The following is a 23678-nucleotide window of genomic DNA, read 5'->3' as shown; positions in this document are numbered from 1 at the left end:
AAAGTCCTTGAGAACTTTAAAAGCCTTAAACATGTGATTCTGACACTCCCAATGTTAACGTGCCTCCAAGGCACGTTAACATTGGGAGTTGGGTCATCTGGACCCCACTAGACAGTGCGCTGAACCTTTTTTCTTCAATAATTTGTGATCTTCACTGGTGTCCATGGATTCCATGAAATCGTTTACACCTTTATCCACATTTGTCATGGTAGGGATAACACGTCAGTGTAAGGGTGGGGTCATCTGGACCCCACAAGAAAGCACAAGGGCTAACACACATAGGATTTCCTTGGACTTGTTAACGTATTTTCTTAACGTTTCATCTCTGCTGCTCTGGCTCCAGAGCAAAGTCTTCTCTCTATGATGTCATCTTTTCTACTCTCTCTCAATCTTCCTTATGCATCATCCAATTGATTTAAGAACAAAAAAAATAAATTCCCCCCTCTCTATCACCTGCACAGCAACCAAAATTCTCTACCTATTTAGCAAGATTTTAATAAGATTTTCACCAATGTAAATTTGCAACAACAAGAACAAACCAATCACATTTACATAACATTTTACAATATTATGTTCAAGCTGTTTTAAATCCTATTAATGAACTTGCTTTTCAGAGTATTTATTTCAATACTAAATTTTACCCAGGGTTACATTTTCTATCATACATTCATATCATACAACACATTGTTTCATTCATCTTGAGCCAGGGATTCGTGTCTCAAATTTTCATAATATTCTGATGAAAAATTAACTAGCAACAGGGAAACCCTGCTGTTGCGAGATGCCACACAACGCCTCTCAAAATCTACAACTTCTAATTGGCACGATTTGCCTCTTGTGTTTTTGGTTTCAGGGTTTTTCTTTCTCTCTCAGCTGTGACCTTTAGGCCCGTCACCCCTCGGTTTCCCTGGAGATGCTCCCAGCGGTTTCCAGTTATCTCATTTATTCTCTTTATTTGAGGAGCTGTCTTTTGGTGTTCTGCATCAGAGCATCTAATGCGTTTGTGCCTTGTTTTGAATCATAATTATACCTACCAGTGACACCTCCAAGATTTGTCTGAGTCTTCCTGCTCCTGAGTTTATCTAACTATCCCCCTCGTGACACAAATTCCAACCTTTTTTTTTCCCCCCAAGGACCTTCTGAGAAGTATGCTAGAAGAGTTGGGAGGTGATTGATCAAAATCGGTAGAAGCTGATTTTTTTTTTAAAGGTCAAAGGTCAGTTAAACTGCGGTGGTGGTTGTCGACTTAACCTGGTGGCTCAAAGTTTTCTTTTGTTGTAAATTTAAAAGGTTTCACACGTTGCCACAGCATATATCGCCACCAAGCTGTAGGACCTGTGGCCGTCCCATAATAGGAAACTTCCTTTGGATATCCTTGAAAGTTGTTTTTGGTTTCGTTGTCCAACTTTAAACTTTTTTTGAGTCAAGAACTTTTGGCCCTATACATTTTGGTTTCTCCTGCTGTGAAATCGTGGTTTTAGGGGGGGTCAAAATTAATTTTCAGTGTTAATTTTTAGTCTGTAAATGTTTGCTGAAAGGCCAGTAAGACAGAGGAATTGCAAAAAACAATCTGGTCCTTGCACTCCAGGACTCCTGGGGGAGGTTCTCCATTTGTATGTTAGGTTTTATTGGTTGCCTTTTTCCTTTATAATCTGACAATTCTGCACAATTTGGCAGAATTGTGGGTCAATTTGTGTTTCAGCTCTTGCTTTATTTTTGATTGAATTGAACAGTTCACAGCAGGGTTGTTTTTCTTTTCATATGTTCGAGCTCCAAGAATAAAGTTTCACGCAGCAAGCGCGTGTTTGGATGAACGCGCTCACCCATCCCCGCGCGCTCCAGCTCTCCCCTCACCGCCCGTCGGTGTTCTGTTGCTCAGTGCTGCTCACACTTGAAGTGACAGAGTGAGGCTCAGAGCTGTGAGCGCAGCGCGCACACGGCACAGCCGGCCACTGTTGTGCGCCGCGTGATTTTGGAAACAGAGGAGACGCGTCCAAAGGATTTTTTTTTATTAATACCATTAGAGACAGCAATCGATTGGGGACAGCGCTCATCCAGCCTGTCGTCAAATCACCATGCGAGCAGAGCAGACCCGCCGTGTGCCATGCTGAGAAACTCCCCGACTCTCCTCCTGGCTCTGACCGCCGTGGCCGCACTAGTACCGCCATGCCAAGGCTGGAGCGACGAGGACCTCCTTCTGCCGCCCATCAACTCCTCCAACAGGTTTCTGGCCAACCTGGAGGTGGACGTGCGCTTCTCCAAGAGGTCCGTGGAGGAGAGCGACGCCTCGCCCGGCGATGCCTACCCCATGCAGGCGCTCAGCCCCTCCGCGTCCCAGTGCAACGTGAGCGTCCACAGACTGCTGCCCACGTCGCTCGTGGCCCGCTGGGACAGCAGCTTCGGCTTCCAGTGTGACGTCCTCATCTACACCACCAACAACCACGGCAGGGCTTTCTTCTCAGCCTCCATCAACCGGGCCATCTCCCCGGTGGTCATCGAGCACCTAGGGGTCACCGGGGGTCAGCAGGAGCTGAGACTGTGCGTGGGGTGCGGGATGTCCCGGTACCGCCGGTTTAGCCAGGGGAGGTTGAGGGGCCAGCAGAGCGGGGATCAGCTGACCTTCTGCTGCGTGGACTTCAGTCTCGATGAGCTGAGGGGGGACAAGACTTGGAGGCTGAACAGGAAGCCCATCGAGTCCACGCTCGTGGCTTGTTTCATGACTCTGGTCATCATCGTGTGGAGTGTTGCTGCGCTCATATGGCCGGTGCCGATCATTGCAGGCTTCCTGCCCAACGGGATGGAGCAGAGGAGACCCAGATAACTGCACAATCTCCATTCAACCCTTTATAGCCCATGCTGCCTAAACTGTAGCCATTCACCTGTACACACATCAACACATGGAGGCTCCAGAACAAAGCTGTTCTTTAACCTTTATACCTCCTCCTTCCTCACTGGGATTGTAAGGTAAAGTATACAGGATTATTCTAATAGCCAATAGTAATCTATACTGGGACCAACGTGTTTTGTATGCCCTTAGGCCTTCCTCCAGATTAGAAAAAGTCATTGTTAAGCGTGCAAACCTTTGTCTCTGGGCGGTGTTTGTAAACTTTTTAACCTTTCTAACGTTTTTGCCTTATCTCATGTGTAGGACTTTTGCACAGGAAACTTTAACATTTTGCTGTCATTGATTTACACTATAGCCCCCTTTAGTCATAGATAAATGTAACCTCTTTTCTAATCTAATAATAAATAAACTACTGTTATTTATGACAACTGACATGTAAAAAAAGAGGATTTCAATTATTTATAGACTTAGATTTAAAGGTCGAGTGCATTATATAATAATGTTTATTTGTATATTTGTTGGAGGAGTTTTAATCAAAATAAAAAAAATAAGGATATGATATGTTTTCTATTGTTTTCTGTTTGTTTTTTGGCTGCACTAAATGTGAGATCGTTGAAAAGACAATTTATGATAATTTAATGGTCCAAAAAAAGCAAAAAACTCTACTACATGCATGAAAATCTGTGATGGTAACAATTCTCTTCCTATAAATCAATAAGGCTTTAATGTCAGGACTTGGAGACTTAATTTTAATGATGATAAAATATTTCTGAGATTAGACTGAAGAAGAATTTTAATGGTTTCATGTACCAGGTAGGCCCTCTATTTTATACTTATTTAATTCGCCCTTGATGTAAATTTTGTGAAATGAGCAAATTCAAATGGGAGAGACATTTTTAGTTCTCTTTGGTCCTTTCTTCTGGTTTAATTCGTTTTCCAAAAAGAAAGTTTAAACTTGCACTTCTAACATTTAGACCTAGTGAATACATAATATCTTTTTACCTGATGTGTCAGCAGATAGATTGTACTTCATAGCTGATTATTAACTTTGATAAGTGGATATTTCTAAAATAAAAAAGAAATAAAAAAAGGAAGATACTTAAGCATTTATCTAATTTTTCTCAAATAAATCAAGTCACAATATAGTTTAGGTTATAAATCTGCTTGGTGGAAAGTTTTTGTGGTGCTGAACTTGAAATGGACTTTTCACAAAACGAAGAGAGGGCTGGTTCCAATTGCAGCAGGTTTTATAAGCACAGCTAAAAGTCCACCAAGCTAAAACAGGGTCAGGCAGGCAGAGGTCAATAATAAGCAGGGGAGCATCAGAGAAGAAACAGGAGTGGTCAAGATCCAGGCGAGAGTCGGTGCAGGCGGAGGGCAAACGGTCAGAAGATCAGGTCCCTATTGAGGCTCAGTGCTGAGCTTAAGTAGACTCCACGATGAGCGGCATCCAGAAACTGCACGCCGGGGTTGCTGGGAGATGTAGTGCATCTAGAACTCTGGAGACTGCTCCCGCCGGTGACCAGAGGGGGAGACAGAGTTCTGACTTCTCTGGAATCACCAGAAGGAGGACGGCTGCTCTTTTTATTCAATACAACGAAGCATGAGGGCCACAGAAAACAGTCATAAATCTACAAGAATTAAAGTCATAACGAGGTTAAATCTTGTAAATTTATGCCTTTTTTGTTTGAATTTATTACTTTTTTTCTTGTAAATTTACGACTTCAAATCTCGTAAATTTACATGATTAAAGTTGAAGTGAGCAGTCCATCAAGTCAACGCTGTGCAGCAGCAAAGCAAACTGGCTAAACTTATTGAACCGGTGAGCTGAAGGTTTATTGATAACGCTACAAATGTTTGGAAGCTCCTTTGTTTTATTTGTGGCTTATTAATGTTTTTTTTCCCTAATGGGTTCCAATTAGTAAAGTAAAGGTAAACAGTCATATTAACAGCAATATTTTTGGTTATTTAGGCTGTTTTAGGAGAAAAAAAACAGGTTCCATTTTTCAAATGCCAATTCTCAACTTTTAATTCATATATTTATAAATGTTACATTTACTAATATATTTAGTTAGTAAACTAAGAATTAATTTAAATTTTAATGTCTTTCGTAACTGTGTAATTAGTTTACAAACTAAATGTTTACTTTAAAACAAATAAATAAAAAAATTAGTTTGCAAATTATTTTTTTAGATCTGACCAAAATATCTATTTTTCAAACTAAACATTTAAGTTTCATAACTAAATATATATCTGTTAAATGAATATTAGCATGAGTATAGCATAAATAAGTATTTAAATCCAAATTAAATATTTAGCTTTTTAACTAAATATTTAGCTTGGAGTTAAATATTTAGCTAAAATGCAAACTAACTTGCTGAGAAGTGGAAGACGACTACCAAATTAAAAGCTGGATTTTGTGCTGTCTGAACTGATTCACATTAGAGGTGTCGTCCATGTATGTACTTGTGTTTTACTGATTCAAGATATTTTCAAAATACTGGTCGAAAACATTTGGCGAGCCATTTCAACGACTTCTCTTTCATAAATAGGCTTCTTCTTAGGGCACTGCTACACTTTTGTGTCACTTCTGCTGGGACACTGAGCCGCGGTCAGAAACTTTTTTACCAATGTTTGTCATGTTGTTAATGATCAAACAGATACAAATGCATTTTGAAACAATATGTTGTGCTCTTAAATCATCATCGGCCAAACTTACAACAATATTTTCAGAAACCTATTAACTGGAATGACATGAGCAGTCATTGGACCAAAAATGTAAAACGGAAAAAAAAGGTTTCCATGCTTATTTTTCTGGCATTATATGAAGTTGTGTCACAGTTTGTCTTATAAGTTGCAGTGATTATTTTAATTTTATATATTGGGTTGTAAATAAATCTTCCAAAGAAGTATCTTGTGAGACCATTATCGTCCGCTAGACAAACAATTCAGTAAAGTAGTTAATTTACGAATCTCTTTGACAATAAAAGTACAGTAAAGCTGAATGTCATCAGCAAAAGACCGGACTAAACTGACTAAGAAGATCTTAAAAAGGAACATTATAGAACAAAAATGAAAGAGAACGTGGACAGAGCCCTGAGGAACACCGCAAGTCAGTTATTTTGATTTTAACATTTTGTTGCCTAATGCTACATTCAAACGTCAGTCTGTTTGATGGGAACAATTTAGGGTTGACCCCAACAAAACTGAGCTGCAGAGCCATGAATACGTTCTAAGACACGTCCAAGAGCAATCTCTGTTGATTGACTTTTTCTGAAGATAGAAAACGTCTAGCAGTTTATGATGTCCCATTAAAAAAGATCACCCGTTGTGACAATTTTCTTTTAAACCTAAGAACGACAAGGACATTTTTGGAAGAGCTTTGATCTGGGTTTGATCTTTTTTTGTATGATTACAAGATTAATGACATGTTTAAAGAAAGAGGGAATGTAGCCAAATTTCAGAGACATATTAATCAATTTGCTAAGGTCACACAGCTTACTGACCCAGACTGACCATTTACAGTCCCACTCCGATCATCTTTTGATTTATTGCAAAGCGTTGCCAGTTGTCTTTTAATTATCTTTACGCTGTTTTTGCCAAAATCAATAAACCTGTGTCATTTTCTAGGACATATTTTCTGCAGAATAGCAGCAGTTCATTAGAAATTTGTCTCTGAGTTGTGGGCGGGTTTGTTAGCACATTGGAAGCCTGCACACACTTCCCATCTTCCATCTGTTTACACTCTGTCCTGTTAGCTTACAGCCCCTCACAATCCCAAGCTAACATTAACAGCGCAACAAATATGGCAGGCAACATTGGAGCTATCCAGCCGTGCAGTTTTGAGTCAGATGCAGGTCTGACGAACATGGATCTAGTCGTCTACAAGTGAATGCATCAGAATGGAGAAAAGCAGGGAGCTTCTAGCCCACCCAGTGTATTTTCTAGGTCACACATACAATTTTCTGAACTACATTTTTTTGTCTGCTCGTGATTACCAACAATTTGAATAAAGAAATACTCAGAAATGCAATTTAAGCTTAATTTTCTTTATATACTTTCTCCATCATCAGAAAATGGCAAGAGAAAGAACACGTTAAAAACACCAAAAACACCATTTTCATCTGATTGGGTCTTTAAAGGCTCAGGATTTTCAGTTTCATTAAGGACTGACAGCCTGACAGCACATTATGTCCTCACAGAAATCCGGAGACTTTGCACATTTTAATCTGTTTTGCCTAAACTTTCATGTGACTTTGAATCACAGGGAAAAGAATTGAAAGAATTGAGTGGAGTTTTCTGTGTCTTCTGATTTGATGATGACTGTGCTTAGAAGCGCTGATTCCTTTGCAATCATTTCTAGTATACTATAAATTAACTGTTAAATCTAAATAACTTTAAAATAGCTTGCTTGTTATTAAGGATGTGGAAAATGTCAAATCTTAGTTTTGTTGTTTCTGAAAGGTGTTGATTTGGCTCTGGGTGAAGAGGATCTTAGCCTGATGGTCATGGTTGGGACACAGCCTGATCTTTTAGGTGTTTTATGTGTGAAAGTTCATCTTGTACTTTCTACAACTTTCTCTTGTTCTTGTTAGAATATGCAACCAGTCTCAGATTGGTCATTTTTACGTTTTTAGGCATAGGAAAAGTATTGTTTTTCTTCTTTTTGGGAACTTTGTTTTGTTGACTTTGGTTCTCCCTGAAGCTTTTTGATGATCCTGTTAACATTCACTTTTATGTCTGTAAATCATTAAAGTATTAGTTAGTGTATACAGCAGCTGAAAAAAAATTATGCCGCCTTTATGAACGCTGATTTAACCATTTTAGAACAATCAAATGAATGAAAGTGAACTTACCGGAGAGGGAACGGGATAATAGATAGTGGGTGCACTGGGCTAGGGCATGGGGGTGAAAATTTATAAGGATTTTACTCCCTTTCAGATCGTTCCTGTTTGTTTTTTGGTTTTTTCTTGTCCTATTTTTCCTCTAAAGTATATGTCCAAAATAATATATCATATTAGTATTAATAATGGAATCAAATCCAGTTTGACTTGTGCTATGACCTTACAATTTATTAGAAAATATGATCAAAACTAAAGTAACTAAAGTAAACTTAAGGTAAAAATAAAACTTTGACAAAAAAACGGATCATATTTGTGGAAAATAGCAAATACAAAGGATTTTCTAAAGGATGAATAAAGTGTTGCTGCGCCAGTCAGCGAGAAACAGGCCTGAAGGGCTCTTATTGGGTTGAAGGTTGTTGACCCCTGCTCTAGTCCATTCTACAGAACCTCTGTGTTATGTTGTTGTCCATCTGATCACCAGAAATGCAAGCTAGAGATCCAAACCAGGATGAAAAAGGAGAAAAGCATAAGCAGAACTGGATACAAAATGTCCATAATGTTAAAAAAAGTGAGTTGTTCAGTTTTGTTTTTAATCAGTGCTGGAAAGCTCTCCTAAAGTCGGTGCTGAGACTCTGGTTTTCCCCTCATCCAAGAAGAAAAATAAAAACATGAAACTCCTTCTTCCTCTTGTCTTTTCTTTAGAACAGATGAAGGAAAATCAGCTCCATCATCAACCAATAAATACTTTATTGTCCTGTGAGGGAAATGATCAAACATAAGTCCACAGTTAATGAAGCCAACTTTATGCTTGAAGAAAAGGAACAGCTGCTGATGAAGACTCCCCTGGGTACTCTTGTGTGGAAGGTTCAATGGTATACTCACGCCTGCTGGGAGGGGGGAAACCGGGGGGCTGAGCAGGTGATTGGATTCTGATTTTGGTAAGCCTTCCAAACTTTTGTAATTTTTCTTCACTGGTTTCTGTGATTGCTTGTTGCTGGGAGTGGCCTTTTTTTCTCCTGAGTGGAGGTTTTGTGAACCCCCTGCGTTGAAACATGCTTGTCAAGTTATTATGCCTCACTTAAAGAAGAAACGCATCCATGGAGTATTCCAAGGAGCAATTCGCACAACATCTAGACACTTGTCCTTGTTTTTCTTATTTTATTTTCCAACTTGAATAGATTTAGACAGTGCAGTGGATTTGCTTAGGAGCCACTGTAATCCACTAATACACATATGGACTGGATGGGCGAACATCCACAAACCCTCTAGCACCCTAAAGAGGGTATAGCGCTTGTCCACTGTTGTTCCTGAATCTGAGGTTTGACTCTCAGATGGACTCTCCTCTCCAGTACCCTGGCATGGACTTTCCCACAGAGGCTGAGGAGCGTGATTCCCTGGTAGTTGGAAAACACCCTCTGGTCCCCCTTCTTGAAAAGAGGAACCACCACCCCTGTCTTCCAGTCCAGTGGTGCAGTTCCTACCTCAGTGACTTCAGCTTGGGTAATGGACAGCCCCACCAAGCAGGCCCAATCATGCCCTTCCAGGTGCCACTGTCATTAATGACCACTGTGCCACGTGGTCATTAAAGTCCCACAGGAGGACAATAGAGTCTCCCCTTCGAGAGACACCAAGAAGGCAGGGTACTCGGAACTGGTGTTTGGCCCGTAAGGTGAAACCCCAGTCAGAGATATTTAAATTCAAATTAATCATTTAGCTTTTTAACTAAATATTTAGTTTGGAGCAAAATATTTAGATTAAATATTTAAATTAATAATAATTAAATATTTAGCTAACATGCAAATGAACCTGCTGACAAGCGGAAATGAACTACCAAAATAAAAGCTGTTAGAATAGCTGCTAAAACAGCTCATCCAATGTTTTTGGCCAGCGGGTTGGACATGACTTGAATTAGTAACACTAATACATGCATGGAGAACAACTCAGGCAAGAATCAGTTCAGAGATAGCGCTGAATACAGCTTTTATTTTGGTAGTCCATTTCCGCTTGTCTGCAGGTTCATTTAAGATAAGAGATAAGATAAAGCTTTATTGTCATCGTACAGTCACACTTGGTTCAACAGTACAACGAAATTGCAGGCATGTTAGTTAAATATTTAGTTTGGAGCTTAATATTTAGTTCCAAACTAAATATTTAATTTAAAGCTAAATTTTTAGCTCCAAACTAATTATTTAGTTAAAAAGTTTATTTGGACTTACAAAGCTTAAATGTTCAATTTGGAAAAAATATTTAAGTGAAATATAAACAATTAATTTGCAAGAAAATTGTATTTATTTTTTTAAATGTACAACTAGTTTACAAACTAAACATTTAATTTGTAAACTTAATATATAATTATAAAAAAAAAATTTAATGTTGAATTAAATATTGACCTTGCAAACTATTTATTTAGTTAACTATAGATAAATATAAATTTTTTTTGTAGAACTTAACTTTTCCTTTTTTTAATGTAAAGTGACTTTACATTTCAGCATGAAGAAGCTGAAAAAAAAATGTAAACTGAAAAAACCCTTTGACTTTGTTGGCTTTTAACCTCACAGACATGTAAAAACAACCTCAATCCCTAATGTTTCAGCTTTTTTCAGGCTCAAATATGTTACTTATGTGACAAAAGAACACTTTTGTAGAGTTTTTTTTACACGTTTATTAATTTAAATCATAAAATGCATGCATGAATACAAACAGAAATACATACAATAAAAAAAGGGATCACATGATTATCATTTCTGAGTCAAAAAGAAAGCATGAGAGATTCACTTAAAAAATAAATTATTCATCCCGAATTTATGTTAGTGAACAACATCAGAAAATGTAAAATATGCCGGAGAGTCAGACAAAATGTTTTACTACAAACCAAAATGGAGGAACTTTAAGTTTGGAGGATTATTTTTTAATGCATTCATTTCCTGCTATAAAAGTTAAATGCAACCACATTTGTAAGAAATATGTGTTTGGGGAATGCAGAATTTGTTGAATGTTGAAAGATTTCCCAAATCTTCAATCCACCAAACTTTTTTATTATTCAGTTCCAAATTCTGATTAGTAAAACCTTAGATGGAAACCAGCAGAGGTCTCATAATTATTGGGTTAAATTTGCCTGATTTATCAACTGCTCATTACTGTGAGAGTAACAACTTTCAGTGGAGGAAGTGTGATGGTGTGGGGTCTGTCATCTTCAGGCTGTGTTGCTGCAAGTAAATTCTAAAACCAAAGGAAATCTCATTTCTTTGCTGTCAGGGACCAAACCGAGTTTATCAAAAAACAACACAGAGGTTCCTGGAGTCTTTCAGAAACTTGCGTCAGAAAGTTGAAAAGGATCCGTTGAATCTTAACACTAACCCATGTGGGATGAGCTGGGGTGTGGTTGTTTATGCTTCCTCCACACAAAACTCAGGTTCTTTAGGACTTTAATCCTCCACACAGGAGTCAATGATGGAAGAAGCTGCTGCTTTTTAGGTATTATGTGATGGTTACTTGGTTACAACCCTGGCATGCTGCTGTCCTGCTTGTTACACAAATGGGTGTGCACCATAACATGCATATAACCAAATAGTAAAAACATACTTTATGTGCAGAGCTCTCAAACGATGTTGAACTCACACACAGAGGCCTTCTCGGCTCTGCAGCTCTCATCAAACCACTTACCCTTGGCTGTGGTGGAGAGGACAGCACAGTTCTGGCTGTGGCCGCCGTCCGGCTGCAGGGTGATCTCTGTCTCCCAGTTCTTGAAACGTACATTCGAGCCCGAATTGTCCACCCACTGGCCGTCTGTTATCATGTCGTTGATGCCCAGCCAGATGTGCTCCTCGGAGCTGATGCTTTGCCGCACGTAGTTGTAGAGCTGGTCGTTCTCCTCCCATGTCAGGGGGGTGCTCAGGCTTCCTCCTTTGGCGATGCAGTCATCGCTGGCTGAGTGGAAGGTCTTCTTCACTGGATCGGCCAGAAAACATTTGCCGAGGACCTTTGTGCCTCTCAGACAAACTGAAGGGAAAAGTTCTGAAAGTTTATCAGCTGATCTTTAGTGAGAATTTAGTCAAAAAACACTGTTAAACATTACACTTTACAGCTGATAGATCACTTGCTGCTGTGAACAAACCTGTCTGCAGAGCCTGCTGCTCTTTCAGCAAGTTCAGCTCCTGAACAATGTCGTTGATCTGCTTCTGCAGCTCCTCCACAGCAGAATCTAATTCTAGGGAAAACAGCAGAAAAGGAGAGTCATCATTTTCATTCCCAGGAACTGTCCATGTCAGGTCCTACCTGTTTTGTTGTTCCTATTCTCAGAGAAAGTCTGTTGCAGGGAGCTATGCACCATCAGCAGCAGATAAAATGCCATCCTTGGTCCTTTTGTGTCCATATTACATGAGAAATACGGCTGAAATGTGCTATGAGGAACCTTTTTTGACACAGCTCCACTGAAAGGTTCTCTTCCCTCAGCTCTGTTTGCTGGTCGGATGCAGACTGTTGTGTCTCCCATGCCTGGCGTGCAGCCTCATAGCAGGAGGGAGTCTTATCTCAGGGCCAACAACGTTTTGCAGATGTTCAACATCTGCGCGTGTCGTTTTTATGTTGCTCACTTCAGACAAGCATGAATTGAGTTCCACATGTGTGAAAGTTACCCACAGACCTGAGGATGGTCTGTGTTTTTCTATCAAGTTGTTTTTCTTCTAAAATTACAATTGATATAATTTGCAGACAATTTGATCAATGAATATACTTTTTAAAATAAATTAATCGCCACATAAGATCATGTAAAATCACACATTGTATTTAATGTTTTGATATTTATTCATTTATGGTGAGTTTTGTTTCTGCTAAGGACTAAAATGAACCAGATATTTGAGGATTTTTTTGTCCCCGGTTCACATCAGGATGTGTTCAGTGTACATGAGACTTGCATAAGAATTGAATTTTTATTGCAACAGAGCTGGATCGGTGGTGTTTCAAAAGCATATTTTAGTAATAAAAAGTGAATGCGTGGGGAGATAAGTGAGTCGATGTCAAACATGTGATTTGCTGCAAGTGAGAGCCGGAGAATTGTTGGATGAGCCGCTGGCACTCTCAGGGAAACAGTTTCTGTGAGGACCTGGTGGTGCAGGACCCAAAATGCTGGACTAGACTAGGCATGGTGGCAGAAAGTAAAACGTTTCATAAATAAACTGAACCATGCTAAAACCATGGGAGCAACACGAGAGTGACAAAGCAGATGATGTGACAAGGAGAAACTGAAAGCCAGATACTTATACAGGCTGAGGGTGATTAACTGAAATTAAGACAGCTGCAGATCATGATTAACCTGAAACGGTGAAGATCTTCATGGAGGCCCAGCTGAAGCTCCCCAAGGAAGAGGTGCAGAAGATCGCCTTCCATAGATTTCACTGACTCAGAGGAAGGAGATCCCACAGCAAGCATCCACGACCGATTGTAGCTAAATGTGAGCACCATAAACAAAAGGAGCTGGTGAAGAGCCACGGTCAGGAGCTGAAGGGAACACACTTTCAGTGTGAATGACTGGTTCCTGATGGAGATCCTGCGGCGGAGGAAGAGACCGTTCCCACTTAGGAGGAGCAGCTCACCGCCAGATCCTGAGCAGTGGTCGCCGTGGACAAACTGTTCCTAGACAGCCGGCTCTTTTGGCGACCTAGAGGTCACACCATGGCTGTCCTGAGGAGCCTCAGACACAGCGATGAGAACATCTGTGCAGCGCTGATGACCTGCTAAACTTACATCTCATCTTTTGAAAGTTTTACTTGAAAGCAAGGGTCAGACAGACAATGGTTACATTCAATCTGTACACTGAAGATGCAATCGAATCACAATCATTTATAATGTATTGAACACACACACACACATTCAGAAGTTCAGCCTCTCCTCACAGCTGCATGTCTGCAGCTTTGGGTTTTCAGGAAGGGGAAGTCAGAGCTGGGGTTGTCTTTAAGCTGCTGGGAGTTGGTGCAGACAATAGTCTGTGCACGCGGGTGTCCATTTTTAAAGTTTATCTCGATTTCTTTTTGTGTAGAGTTGTTAATTCTGATTTTATATGGATCCACATCTAATTGACAACAAGAGCTGATGCCTATACAAATGTCGTCATTTTGCTTCTAAACCACAACCTGTTTGGTATGTGTACAGAAGGAGTCAAGGTGACATAATTTAAAGCATTTTGCACTCCTCTGTATACAGATCATCTTTGGGCTAACTATAAAAGTGCCAGTATGAGAAAGCTGCAGGTGGCGTACAATGATGCTCTAAGAGTGCTTTTAAATAAGCCAGGGAGGACGAGTGCTAGTGAGCTTTTCGTTTCTCATAGAATTAACACTCTCTGGGCTTGCATGCGCTCGCTGATGTTCAAATTTAGCAGATTAAACGCTTCAGAGAATACTCTCATCTTGGCTATAAGCAACATTAGATTTAGTGACATACGTTTCTGGTCAAATTTATGGAAACACTGGAATTAATTAATTTATTTTTATTAAGTATTTTTTATTAACTTTTTTATTAACTGTAACTGTACACTGTACCTCAACTTGTGTATTCTTGACACTGTGTATTTTTTAAATGTAGTGGGTCTGTGTACTCCTTTTTACTGATTGGACCATGAGTCTGGAATAAATTCTATCTATCTATCTATCTATCTATCTATCTATCTATCTATCTATCTATCTATCTATCTATCTATCTATCTATCTATCTATCTATCTATCTATCTATCTATCTATCTATCTATCTATCTATCTATCTATCTATCTATCTATCTATCTATATGTGTTAACTGCTTAAATTCCTGTGGAAACTCTGTGACATGAAAATCTGAACAATAATTTCCTAAATTATTGTAAAGTATTACTGAACCCAGCACATTCTGTGATAATTATCAGTGTTTTCTTAAAAAGTGTGTTCTCTTTTTTCATTGTCTTCTGCTGTAGTCTTACTTTATTAATTTTTCACACCTGGTTTTGAGTTCATCGCCACACTTGCTGCTCAACATGGTAAATTGCTTTCATCTGTTTGTTTTTTTAACTCTGTATTTCAAAATTTAATAAATTTCTGATCCCCCGTCTGTTACTGTAAGGAAACAATCCCAGCAGTTGAGCTGGTTTAGCAGCCTGAAAACAATAAATGTATTTGCATTCTAATTTTAAAATAAAGGCTAATTTACATGAAACATACAGAGAGGAGGAGTATAAAAGAGTTGGGTGAGATTATAATAAAAAATGTAAATAATGAATCAGTTGATTTGATTACCGTTTTTGCACATTTGTAATGCCAAGAAGAAAATATCCTGAGACAGAATCCTTTTATTCTTCAGCTCAAATACATACAAAATAAACTCCACTTTATTTTTTTAAAGTTGCACAGAAAACATTTCTACTAAATGAAAAATAAGTTCTCTTATAATTTACAAATGCAACTTTTCAGACAAAGGCAGCTTGTATCAAGTAACTGAGTCAAAATATCTTCCGGTAGTTGAAGTGTTTGCTGCTGAGTGACCTGCAGGCACATGAGTGACACAGGCTCTGCATCACAGCTGCACTCATTTAACACATACAGATGCATAGTTAGTTAACAGTCTCCGCCCCCATTACAATATCTTTCATAAATACAAAGAACATGTGAGGCTGATGCTAAGATGAATACAGATTGTGGTTTGCAGCTTTGAAAGAATTCCTGCTTTTCCCTGCAAAAGTTCTGCACATGTGACATTTATAAAAGTCTGCATCTGTTTGTGTTTTTAATTTTTTACTAATCTTTACGAGTCTCAACTGTTTCAAGTTCTGCCTTTCAAAATAAAAGATTGCCTTCCTGGAATGTGAGTTTTCGAGCACGTCTCCATAGAGGTTCCACTCTGGCTTTGAAGTCTTTCTCCGATCAGGACATTTCACAGTACAAGAAAATCAAATTCAACGCCAGAAAAACAAGGTCAACATGTACATGTAATAACAAAATGACACACACAAACCAGCTCAAACCAGAATAAATTAAGTGTGCTTGCAATGAGTCTTCTTCATCTGGTAAACAATCAGGAGTCAGTCCAGCTGGTTCATGTCGGGCAAAGCACTGAAAGAAGAGCGGATCTGGAGGTTAAACAAATCCACGTGAAATGCAATTAGGGAAAGAAAAACACACACTGATCAATCAAATGGTATGAAAGTGTGCTAAACTGAAACAAAGCTCTCAAGGGCAGGTGGGGTGACAGTCAGGTTAAAGCTGAAAAGACATCTTTATTAAACAAAAACCAATTAGCAGCGCTTAATCACAAAGGGCGGAGTTTAAGAGCTCCAGGAGTGGCCCTAAAGCCGGCACTGAGCATGCTCCTCACTGTGCAAGTTGGGGGGGGGGGAGACACACCAGTGCTATGTCAGAATTCCCTCCCTAATCCCTAACTACTAAAAAAAACTATATAGCACTATATGACGACTATGAATCCACTGTGCTCTGAAGATGAAAATGTTGATTAAGAAAATGAATTTAAACACCTTTTTTTTTTTTTTTGCAAAAATTGTTCGAATGCATTGCGGTCTACATTTCCCCAATCCAGTGTGCATCGATGCACAATGGTTTTTCGCAGAGAAATTTCTATGGCATACTATTTTGGAATTGTAGATTCGGACAGCACTACAAGATGGCGAACGCACTAGAGTGCGTTCGCCATCTTGTAGTGCTGTCCGAATCTAGTAGTGAAGGAATTCAGACTTAGCCCAGGAGAGTTTTGGTTGGGAACCGACTACAGTACATTCAGAGGCAGGGAGGGGGCGACTAGGACGACACCACCGTCACAGCGCAGTGTGTGTGCCACAAACCTCTCCATCTCCTCTCCACTAGCTCAGACCACAGCTAGTGAGTGTGAGGCGGTGATAAATTATGCAGAGCGGAACAAATGACACACAGGAAGACAAAGTCATGAACAGCCAAAAAGCTTCAACTGCAGTGTTTACATTTGCAAAGGGGCGCGAGTGTGTGCTCCAGTGCAACTTTAGCTTCATATATATATATAAATATATATATTATATTTATAAATATATAGGACACATATATATATAAAAATTAAGCTTATTTATAATTGCATTTTTCTGCAGGAGTCCCACTTAAGTCAGCTGATCATCTTCTGTGCTGCTCACAATTTCCATTCATATCCTCTGCTAGTTACCACTCCAAATAAAGAGTAGTTGCTGTTTCATTAATACAAATATTACATGTACTTTAAAGGATACAATTACTGACCCAGAAGGCAGATTTGTAATCATTAACATATCCATTCAGAACAATGACTTCTGCATAGCTAGCATCTATGGCCCGCATGTTGACGACTTCCTTCATTCACAGATTCTTCACCTCACTTTTGGTTCACTCTGACTCTGATTCTGGATCCTGAACTTGACAGACTCGGCACAGCAGCAAACCAACGTACATGAAAGTATTCTTAAGCAGTACATGAATGATCTGGGTCTCTGCGACGCTCGGCGCTCATGTCACCCAAACACTAAAGGGTTCACCTTTTTCTCTCCAGTTCATCATTCACACGCTCGTTGAGATTATTTATTAATCAATACACCTCTTTTAAAAGATATCCAAAGTTCCAGTATTCATCCAATTATTATCAGTGATCATGCACCAGTTTCTGTAAATATTTCTAGGGAAATATCCACACCCTCAGGTAAAACTTTCAGGTTTAATACGTCTCCGTTAAAAGACCAAGAATGTATTTTATTCTTTAAAAAAAGAGTGGGCAACCTTCTTAGAATTTAACAATACTCCTGACATTTCACCACATGTTCTTTGGGAAGCAGCAAAAGCAGTGATGAGAGGGAAAATAATTTCCTATTCAACTTATTAAAACCACAAATAGAAAGCAGATTTAGTAGAATTAGAAAATGAAATCAAACCCCTGGAGGCTGGTTCTGCACAGAAACTCATTCTGGGAGATTTGAAAAAAAAAAAAGAATTAAAGCTTCAATTAAATTACATCATCAATAAACAAACATAATTCCACCTACAAAGACTTCGACTAAAAAATATTTGAATATTCAAATAAATCTAGCAATACACATCTATTATGGACCAGACCGGAAATGTCACTCATGACCCGGTCAAAATAAATAATGCGTTTAAAGACTTTTATAAAGACTTATACACATTTGAGATCATTCCATCAGAGCAAAGCATCAACTCATTTCTTAATAATGTAAACCTACCCAGGTTAAATGAGGATCAAATCACAAACTTAGACTCAACGCTCTCAATGTCTGAACTTCATGAAGCTCTGTTGCTAATGCCTAACAGCAAAGCTCCAGGACCTGATGGCGTTCCTGCTGAGTTTTATCAAGAATTCTGGGAGCAGCTGGCGCCAACGTTTTATAAAATGGTCCAATTTATCCAGAAAAGACAATCAATGTATTTGGAGTATTACTACTTTTAAGTCTCCTGGATTAGTTGGACTATTTTGAGCTTCACATCTGGCCTTTTTCTGAGACCAGACATGAGTAGAGCCAACGTGATGCAAGTTCAAAGAGGACAAATGCTCACCATTGAGAATATAATTTGTCAGCAGGCTGGGCACTTTGTCGCTGTCGTCTCTCATAGCTTGCAGAACTGCAGAGATAATCGACAAATCAGACACGATGGTTGAGCCTAAAGAGGAGGAAACACTGCAGGAGAGCTGAAGACTCTTACTCTTCGTCAGGACCTGAAGGTCTTCGACAGACGGAGGGTGACCTTTCCCCTCATAGGGGATGACTGTGGTCAAATACTGGGAATGGTTGAAGGAAAGAGAGACTATGAGACTGAGGCAGGAAAAATGGAGAAGATAAAAAAAGAGCAGCGGCTGGAGATGCATCTCAGTTTTAAAAAGCTCGTCTGGAGCAACATTCACACCGCCCTCGGCAATGTGTAAGCGGCCTCTTCCATTGAAAAGTCTATGTAAATGGGCGTTTAGAGGATCCGCGTTCAAAACTCTCGCATTCACGAGAAGCTACGCAAGTTTTTACAATCGTTTTCAGGCTCTATGTTCATGGAACGTGCATTGAAAGTTAAACCAGGTTGAACTTTGACCAATCAGGGACTCAGATTTGGTCCGTTTTAATTCATGAAAGTGCCAACCATTTAAAGATTTGATCATGAAGGATTAACTTAATAATTGTGATTTGGAATCATATCACAGCAAGTCTTTCATGTATCACAATAGAGCTGTAAAAGAAAGCCCAGAGCAAAATTGTTGAGCTTTGCATCTCTTCGACATTGCGCATCAAACCTCTTCCATCCGTAGGTGGCAGATGTGCGCTCGTAAACAGTAGAAAAAAAAAGAAGAAGCCCCTCCCTGCTGGTCCAGTGTGAACACTGTGTACTAAATGCCCTGTGTACGTAGCTTCAGATAGAAGAGGACAGTTTACCTGTCTTTCACTGCAACCACTCCCAAAGGTTTGCTTGAAGCTGTTCTGAATGACAGAGGAGAGTCCCTCCATGCTGAAGCGCTGAGGAGGTACAAGGACAAGTGAGGAAATGTGAGGAGACAGAAATTTCAGCAACTTTTTAAGAACAACCAAAAAAAACATAGAACAGATTGTAGATTGCAGAAACTTTTCAGTACAGACCGAAGTTCTCTCTGAAGGGCCCTGCGCCGTCCCTCCTTTAAGCTTCTTTTTCCTCCTCAGGGCTTCCCGGTGCTCCTTCTGTCGGTTCTGCACGTCAATGAGTGCCGAGATGAAACAGTTTTTCACCTCCTTCTCAAAGCCTAGCTCATCCCTCATGGCCAGCTGCTGCACCAGCTCCTCTGAAAACCTCTGGGTGTTCCTCTTCGTCTCCTCCAGACACCACATCAGCTCTGACACGCTCGATGCCCTCAAGCCTGAAGCATTAAACCACAAGCAGAGACTAAACAGGAGCTACATGAGACACAAGGACTCATTGCTGTGAACTCCAGAGGGCACTTACGCTCCTCAAAGCCAGGGCTGCACCTCTGGACCTCCAGGGGGAGTGTGGAGAAATCTGACTGTGAGGGATTGTGCTCGGACAAGTCCTGCATCATCTCCTCAATCTCCTCGATCACCTGCACAGAGGACATCAACGCATCATGGGAGGAGAACCTCTGTTGGGAACATCTGTGAAGCTTCTACTGGCCAGCAGCAGCCTCCTCCGCTCCGACCCCACCTGCTCCGCCGTCATGAGCGGCTCCTCTGAAAGGCACGGGGCGATGATGGAGCGCGTGTCCAGCTGCTCCTGCAGCTCCTCCTCACCGGACAGCTCCGCCAAAAAGGCCGCTTTTCTCTATTTAAGAACAGAACAAAGGGGGAGGTGAAATAATCGGCGCACTAAACCCAGGCCAAATAAAATATGAGATTTGTGGGCTAAACTGAGAGATTTAGCGATGGATGAAGGGAAAGTGGGGCAGGGAGGGGGGAAGGGGGGGTCATTCACCGGGTTCTCCTCCAAGTTGAATGTGGAGATGCAGACGGAGCAATTCTGTTCCCATTCCAGAGGCGCGTTGTGGTTGAAGCTACCGGTAAGAGCATTCCAGATTCTGCAAAAAACACAAAGAGTCATCGCTGATCATTACACCCCTATCTAAAAATGTACTTTATGTCCTCATAAAACCCACTGACTGTTGTCGTTTTGGGCCTTTACCATAAATAAAACTCTCCCTCCTTGAGCTTAGTTAATTCTGTTTAATTGGATAGGCTGTATTTACTTCAGCTGCCTCAAACTGAGACAGTATTTCTGTCCCACACAGATCAGCCTGCAGCTCTGAGCTTATGGCGCTGATCCCAGCTCAGCTGATGCAGTCAGAAATACCTGATGGGAACAGTGACAGGTGCACACAAACCTGCAGAAATGCTGCAGCATGAAAGTATCTCTATGGGCCATTTCTATCATCGCTTAAAGAAGGGGTGTCCAAACGTTTTGCAAACAGGGCCAGATTTGATGAGGTGAAAATGTGTGAGAGCCAACCAATCAGGCTGCATTTTTTTGAACCTTTATAATACCACGAAATGCAAGTTAACTATTTAATTAAAATGTTATTACAATGGGATACTTTTTAATTCTTCTTAATGTTTGCATCTTAATGTTTTTTTTAAATATATAACTACTTTGAATATCATATTTGAAGACCGGAAATCAAAAAAGGAAATGTCTGTCTGGGAAGAAATTGACTTTTATTAACACTGAATCTGGGTTCCTAGGAAATGTTTAACATTAGTCAATAATACATGCTCACTGTAAACTTCTAATTGTAAATAATGTGAACGGGAAAGTAAACCAAATAGTTATCTTATTTACAAATGTAGCCTTGAAGAATGTAGCTGCCAGGGGGCCCAAACCAGGGTCTCGTTGTGCTCGTCCAAAGCCCGGCTAATAAAGAAGGTTGTGTCAGGAAAGGCATCCGATGTAAAATCTTTGCCCAACTAAATTTGCAAATCAGACCTATGATAACCAAACCACATCAGGTTAACAACTGTGATGTTCACTGATGGGGTGCCAGTGGAAATTGGACTATTGTTGGTCAAAGGAGAGGAGGAAGAGAGAGAAGAGGAAAGTCATGAGTGTTGGACTGAGGGTAGGGACATTGAACTGGACAAACTGGTGGAAGCTGAAAAAGGAAGGATGTTGACTTTTAAGAGGCAGTTGAAACAGGCTCTGGGTGGTCAGGAGGTACTCCCAGATGACTGGAAAACTACAGCTGGGGTGATCAGAGAGACGAGTAAAAGTGTTCTTGGTGTGCAATCAAGAAATAAAGTTGATAAGGAGACTTGGTGGTGGAACGAGGAGGTGCAGGAATGTATACGGAGGCTAGCTAAGAAGAAGAAGTGGGACACTGAGAAGAATGAGGAGTTTAGGGAGATTCAGCGTAAGGTGGAAGAAGAGGGGTCAAAGGCCAAACAAGGGGTTTATGATGACTTGTATGCTTGGTCGGATAGTAAAGAGGGAGAGACTGACCCGTACAGATTAGCAAGGCAGAGAGGCCGTGATGGGAAGAACATGCAGCAGGTTAGGGTGATGAAGGATGGGGATGGTGATGTATTGACAGCTGTCAGTAATGTCATGGAAAGATGCAGGTTTGATTTAGCAGCACCGATTACAATAGTCTGACTGAAATGTCTTTATTTTTAGTCTTGGAAATTCAGTGAGAGGTTATGGAAAAGTCATGGAAAACTATTCCTAAAAAAGTGTACCAACCCTTCAGAGAGGGGGAGGTTTGCCCTGGAAAGGAGAGGAATGGAGGTTAGCTGCTGCAAGATGAAGTGGACATGTGTGTGAATGAGAGAGATCCAGGTGGAAGAGAGAGGTTACAGGGAGAAGAGAGAAAGAAGGTGGAGGATTGGAAGTTTCTAGGGTCAACAGTTCAGAGGAATGGAGAGTGTGGAGAAGAAGTGAAGAAGTGAGTGCAGGCGGGTTGGAAAGGATGGAGAAAAATGTCAGGTGGACGGAACGTAAACCGTGGTGAGAGCAGCCATGTTGTTGGGCCTAGAGCCAGTGGCACTGAGGAAAAAACAGGAAGCAGAACTGGAGGTACCAGAGATGAAGATGCTGAGGTTCTCTCTGGGAGAGACCAGGATGGATAGGATGAGGAATGAGGACGTCAGAAGGACAGAACATGTTAGAGGTTGTGGAGATAAAGTCAGAGAGGCCAGACTGAGATGTTGGGACACGTCCAGAGGAGAGACAGAGAATCTATTGGTAGAAGGATGCTGAGTTTAGAGCTGCTAGAGGTCTAGGAAGACCAAAGAGGTTTCTGGATGCAGTGAAGGAAGACATGAAGGTAGCTGGTGTTAGAGGAAAGGATGCAGAAGACAGGGTTAGATGGAGGAAGCTGATTGGCTGAGGGGACCCCTGAAGGGGAAAACCCAACGGAAAAGGAGAGATTATCGACTTTAGAAGTACAAAGGACTGTGGTTTTCATCACATAAACAAATAAATCTATACAATTATAAAATTGTTTCAAAATGAACTAAATCGATTATAATAGTTATTGGAAAATACCATTTGGATCGAGGCACAGTAAGCTTATTTTACTGTAACGTAAAAAACAAACAAGTGCATCACAGCAGACACCACAATCATCAGTCCATCATTCCAGTCCGATGTGTGGAAACACTTTGAATTTTTCAGACATGTAACCATACACTATGGTATAATGTTCTAATAATGTTAATAATTCGGATTATTATTTTATTGGCGCTTTGAGGAGGATCAAGCCTCCCGGGCAGGCGACAACTGTAAACAAACAAACAAACAAACAAACAAACAAAAGCAGCCCTCACTCGTCTGTCTCCAGCAGCTTGTCCTCCGTGATCTCCGGAGCCCTGCTGTCCGTCTCCGCGCTGTCTGGAGGCTCCAGCCCCGCGTCCTCGACGCTCCTTCGGCGGACGGGTCCTCCCGGTGAGAGGTCTCCGCGGCGCCGGCGGACGTCCTCGCCATCCCGGCTCGCTGCCTCTCCCGCCTCGGCGGACAAACGGCCTCTCTGGGGCGGCGAGTCTTCCTGGCCCACATTCAGTCCTCCGTCGTCCCAATGCTCGCTCGGTTCCGCCATAGCCCGACCATGCTAGTCAGTCAGGTGGAAGGAGAGTCTGCGGCCACGGAGCTGGCGGGCCACCTCATCCTCTCCGCGGGCCTGAGGCGAGGCCGGACCGGGTAGCGGTGCTTCTGCAGCGGCCCACTAGCGGTGACATCCAGGATGAGAGCAACACCCGATGCTCCATGCTCATCCTTTCAACAACAACACAACAATAATGATATTCATTTGAATACGTTTTTGTGTCATAACGTATTTTATAACATTTTATATAACTTCAACCTGCATTTTAAGACTATAAACCTAAAACCAAATCTAAATGAAGCGGTGTGTTCAAGTGAAATATGACATTTAGCTTTCAATGGTTACAAGTCCATATTAGTTGTTTATTTGTCTCGAAAAATAAAAACAGACACATTCTTCAGCATTTCCTGTCCTCTGGAGTCTTGTTTATGAATAAATAAAAATC

The 23678-nt window shown here is 40.7% G+C and overlaps 3 protein-coding genes across 4 annotated transcripts; 1 reads left to right on the top strand and 2 right to left on the bottom strand.

Annotated features, from left to right (window-relative positions):
- The first annotated feature begins 859 nt into the window (after positions 1-859).
- tmem158 (transmembrane protein 158) lies at positions 860-3406 on the top strand. Its single transcript, XM_004077667.4, has one exon. It carries the CDS (start codon positions 2105-2107, stop codon positions 2819-2821), a length of 717 nt encoding a protein of 238 aa, XP_004077715.1. The 5' UTR covers positions 860-2104; the 3' UTR covers positions 2822-3406.
- Positions 3407-10324: 6918 nt separating this feature from the next.
- On the bottom strand, positions 10325-14099 carry LOC101174944 (tetranectin-like). Its single transcript, XM_004077740.4, has 3 exons — positions 11965-14099; positions 11804-11896; positions 10325-11688 (listed from the first exon to the last, which is right to left on the bottom strand). Exons 1-3 carry the CDS (start codon positions 12179-12181, stop codon positions 11288-11290), a joined length of 711 nt encoding a protein of 236 aa, XP_004077788.3. The 5' UTR covers positions 12182-14099; the 3' UTR covers positions 10325-11287.
- Positions 14100-14984: 885 nt separating this feature from the next.
- On the bottom strand, positions 14985-23395 carry LOC101155054 (fasciculation and elongation protein zeta-2). Of its 2 annotated transcripts, XM_023964408.1 has the most exons (10): positions 22959-23395; positions 20116-20218; positions 19849-19965; positions 19633-19747; positions 19293-19546; positions 19092-19172; positions 18376-18451; positions 18229-18294; positions 16506-16539; positions 14985-15762 (listed from the first exon to the last, which is right to left on the bottom strand). In XM_023964408.1, the coding sequence occupies exons 1-9, from the start codon at positions 23225-23227 to the stop codon at positions 16529-16531; spliced, it is 1092 nt and encodes a 363-aa protein (XP_023820176.1). In that variant the 5' UTR covers positions 23228-23395; the 3' UTR covers positions 14985-15762; positions 16506-16528. The 2 variants fall into 2 exon arrangements, with proteins under 2 accessions (XP_023820176.1, XP_004077714.1); XM_004077666.4 differs by lacking the exon at positions 16506-16539.
- Between the last annotated feature and the right edge of the window lie 283 nt (positions 23396-23678).

The sequence above is a fragment of the Oryzias latipes genome, chromosome 16 (genome assembly GCF_002234675.1).
Source record: "Oryzias latipes chromosome 16, ASM223467v1".
NCBI lineage: Eukaryota > Metazoa > Chordata > Actinopteri > Beloniformes > Adrianichthyidae > Oryzias > Oryzias latipes.
This window is presented reverse-complemented; position numbering and strand designations above follow the sequence as displayed.

Bases quoted from the DNA above. Each gene is read 5' to 3' on its own strand.
- tmem158 (XM_004077667.4), top strand. From the start codon at position 2,105: ATGCTGAGAAACTCCCCGACTCTCCTCCTGGCTCTGACCGCCGTGGCC.
- LOC101174944 (XM_004077740.4), bottom strand. From the start codon at position 12,181: ATGGGAGACACAACAGTCTGCATCCGACCAGCAAACAGAGCTGAGGGA. The intron at 11,897-11,964 runs GTAGGACCTGAC...TGTTTTCCCTAG, and splicing joins GAATAGGAACAACAAAACAG to AATTAGATTCTGCTGTGGAG. The intron at 11,689-11,803 runs GTTTGTTCACAG...TTTTCCCTTCAG, and splicing joins GCAGCAGGCTCTGCAGACAG to TTTGTCTGAGAGGCACAAAG.
- LOC101155054 (XM_004077666.4), bottom strand. From the start codon at position 23,227: ATGGCGGAACCGAGCGAGCATTGGGACGACGGAGGACTGAATGTGGGC. The intron at 19,748-19,848 runs GTGGGGTCGGAG...TCCTCTGTGCAG, and splicing joins CGCTCATGACGGCGGAGCAG to GTGATCGAGGAGATTGAGGA. The intron at 19,547-19,632 runs GTAAGTGCCCTC...TTAATGCTTCAG, and splicing joins CAGCCCTGGCTTTGAGGAGC to GCTTGAGGGCATCGAGCGTG.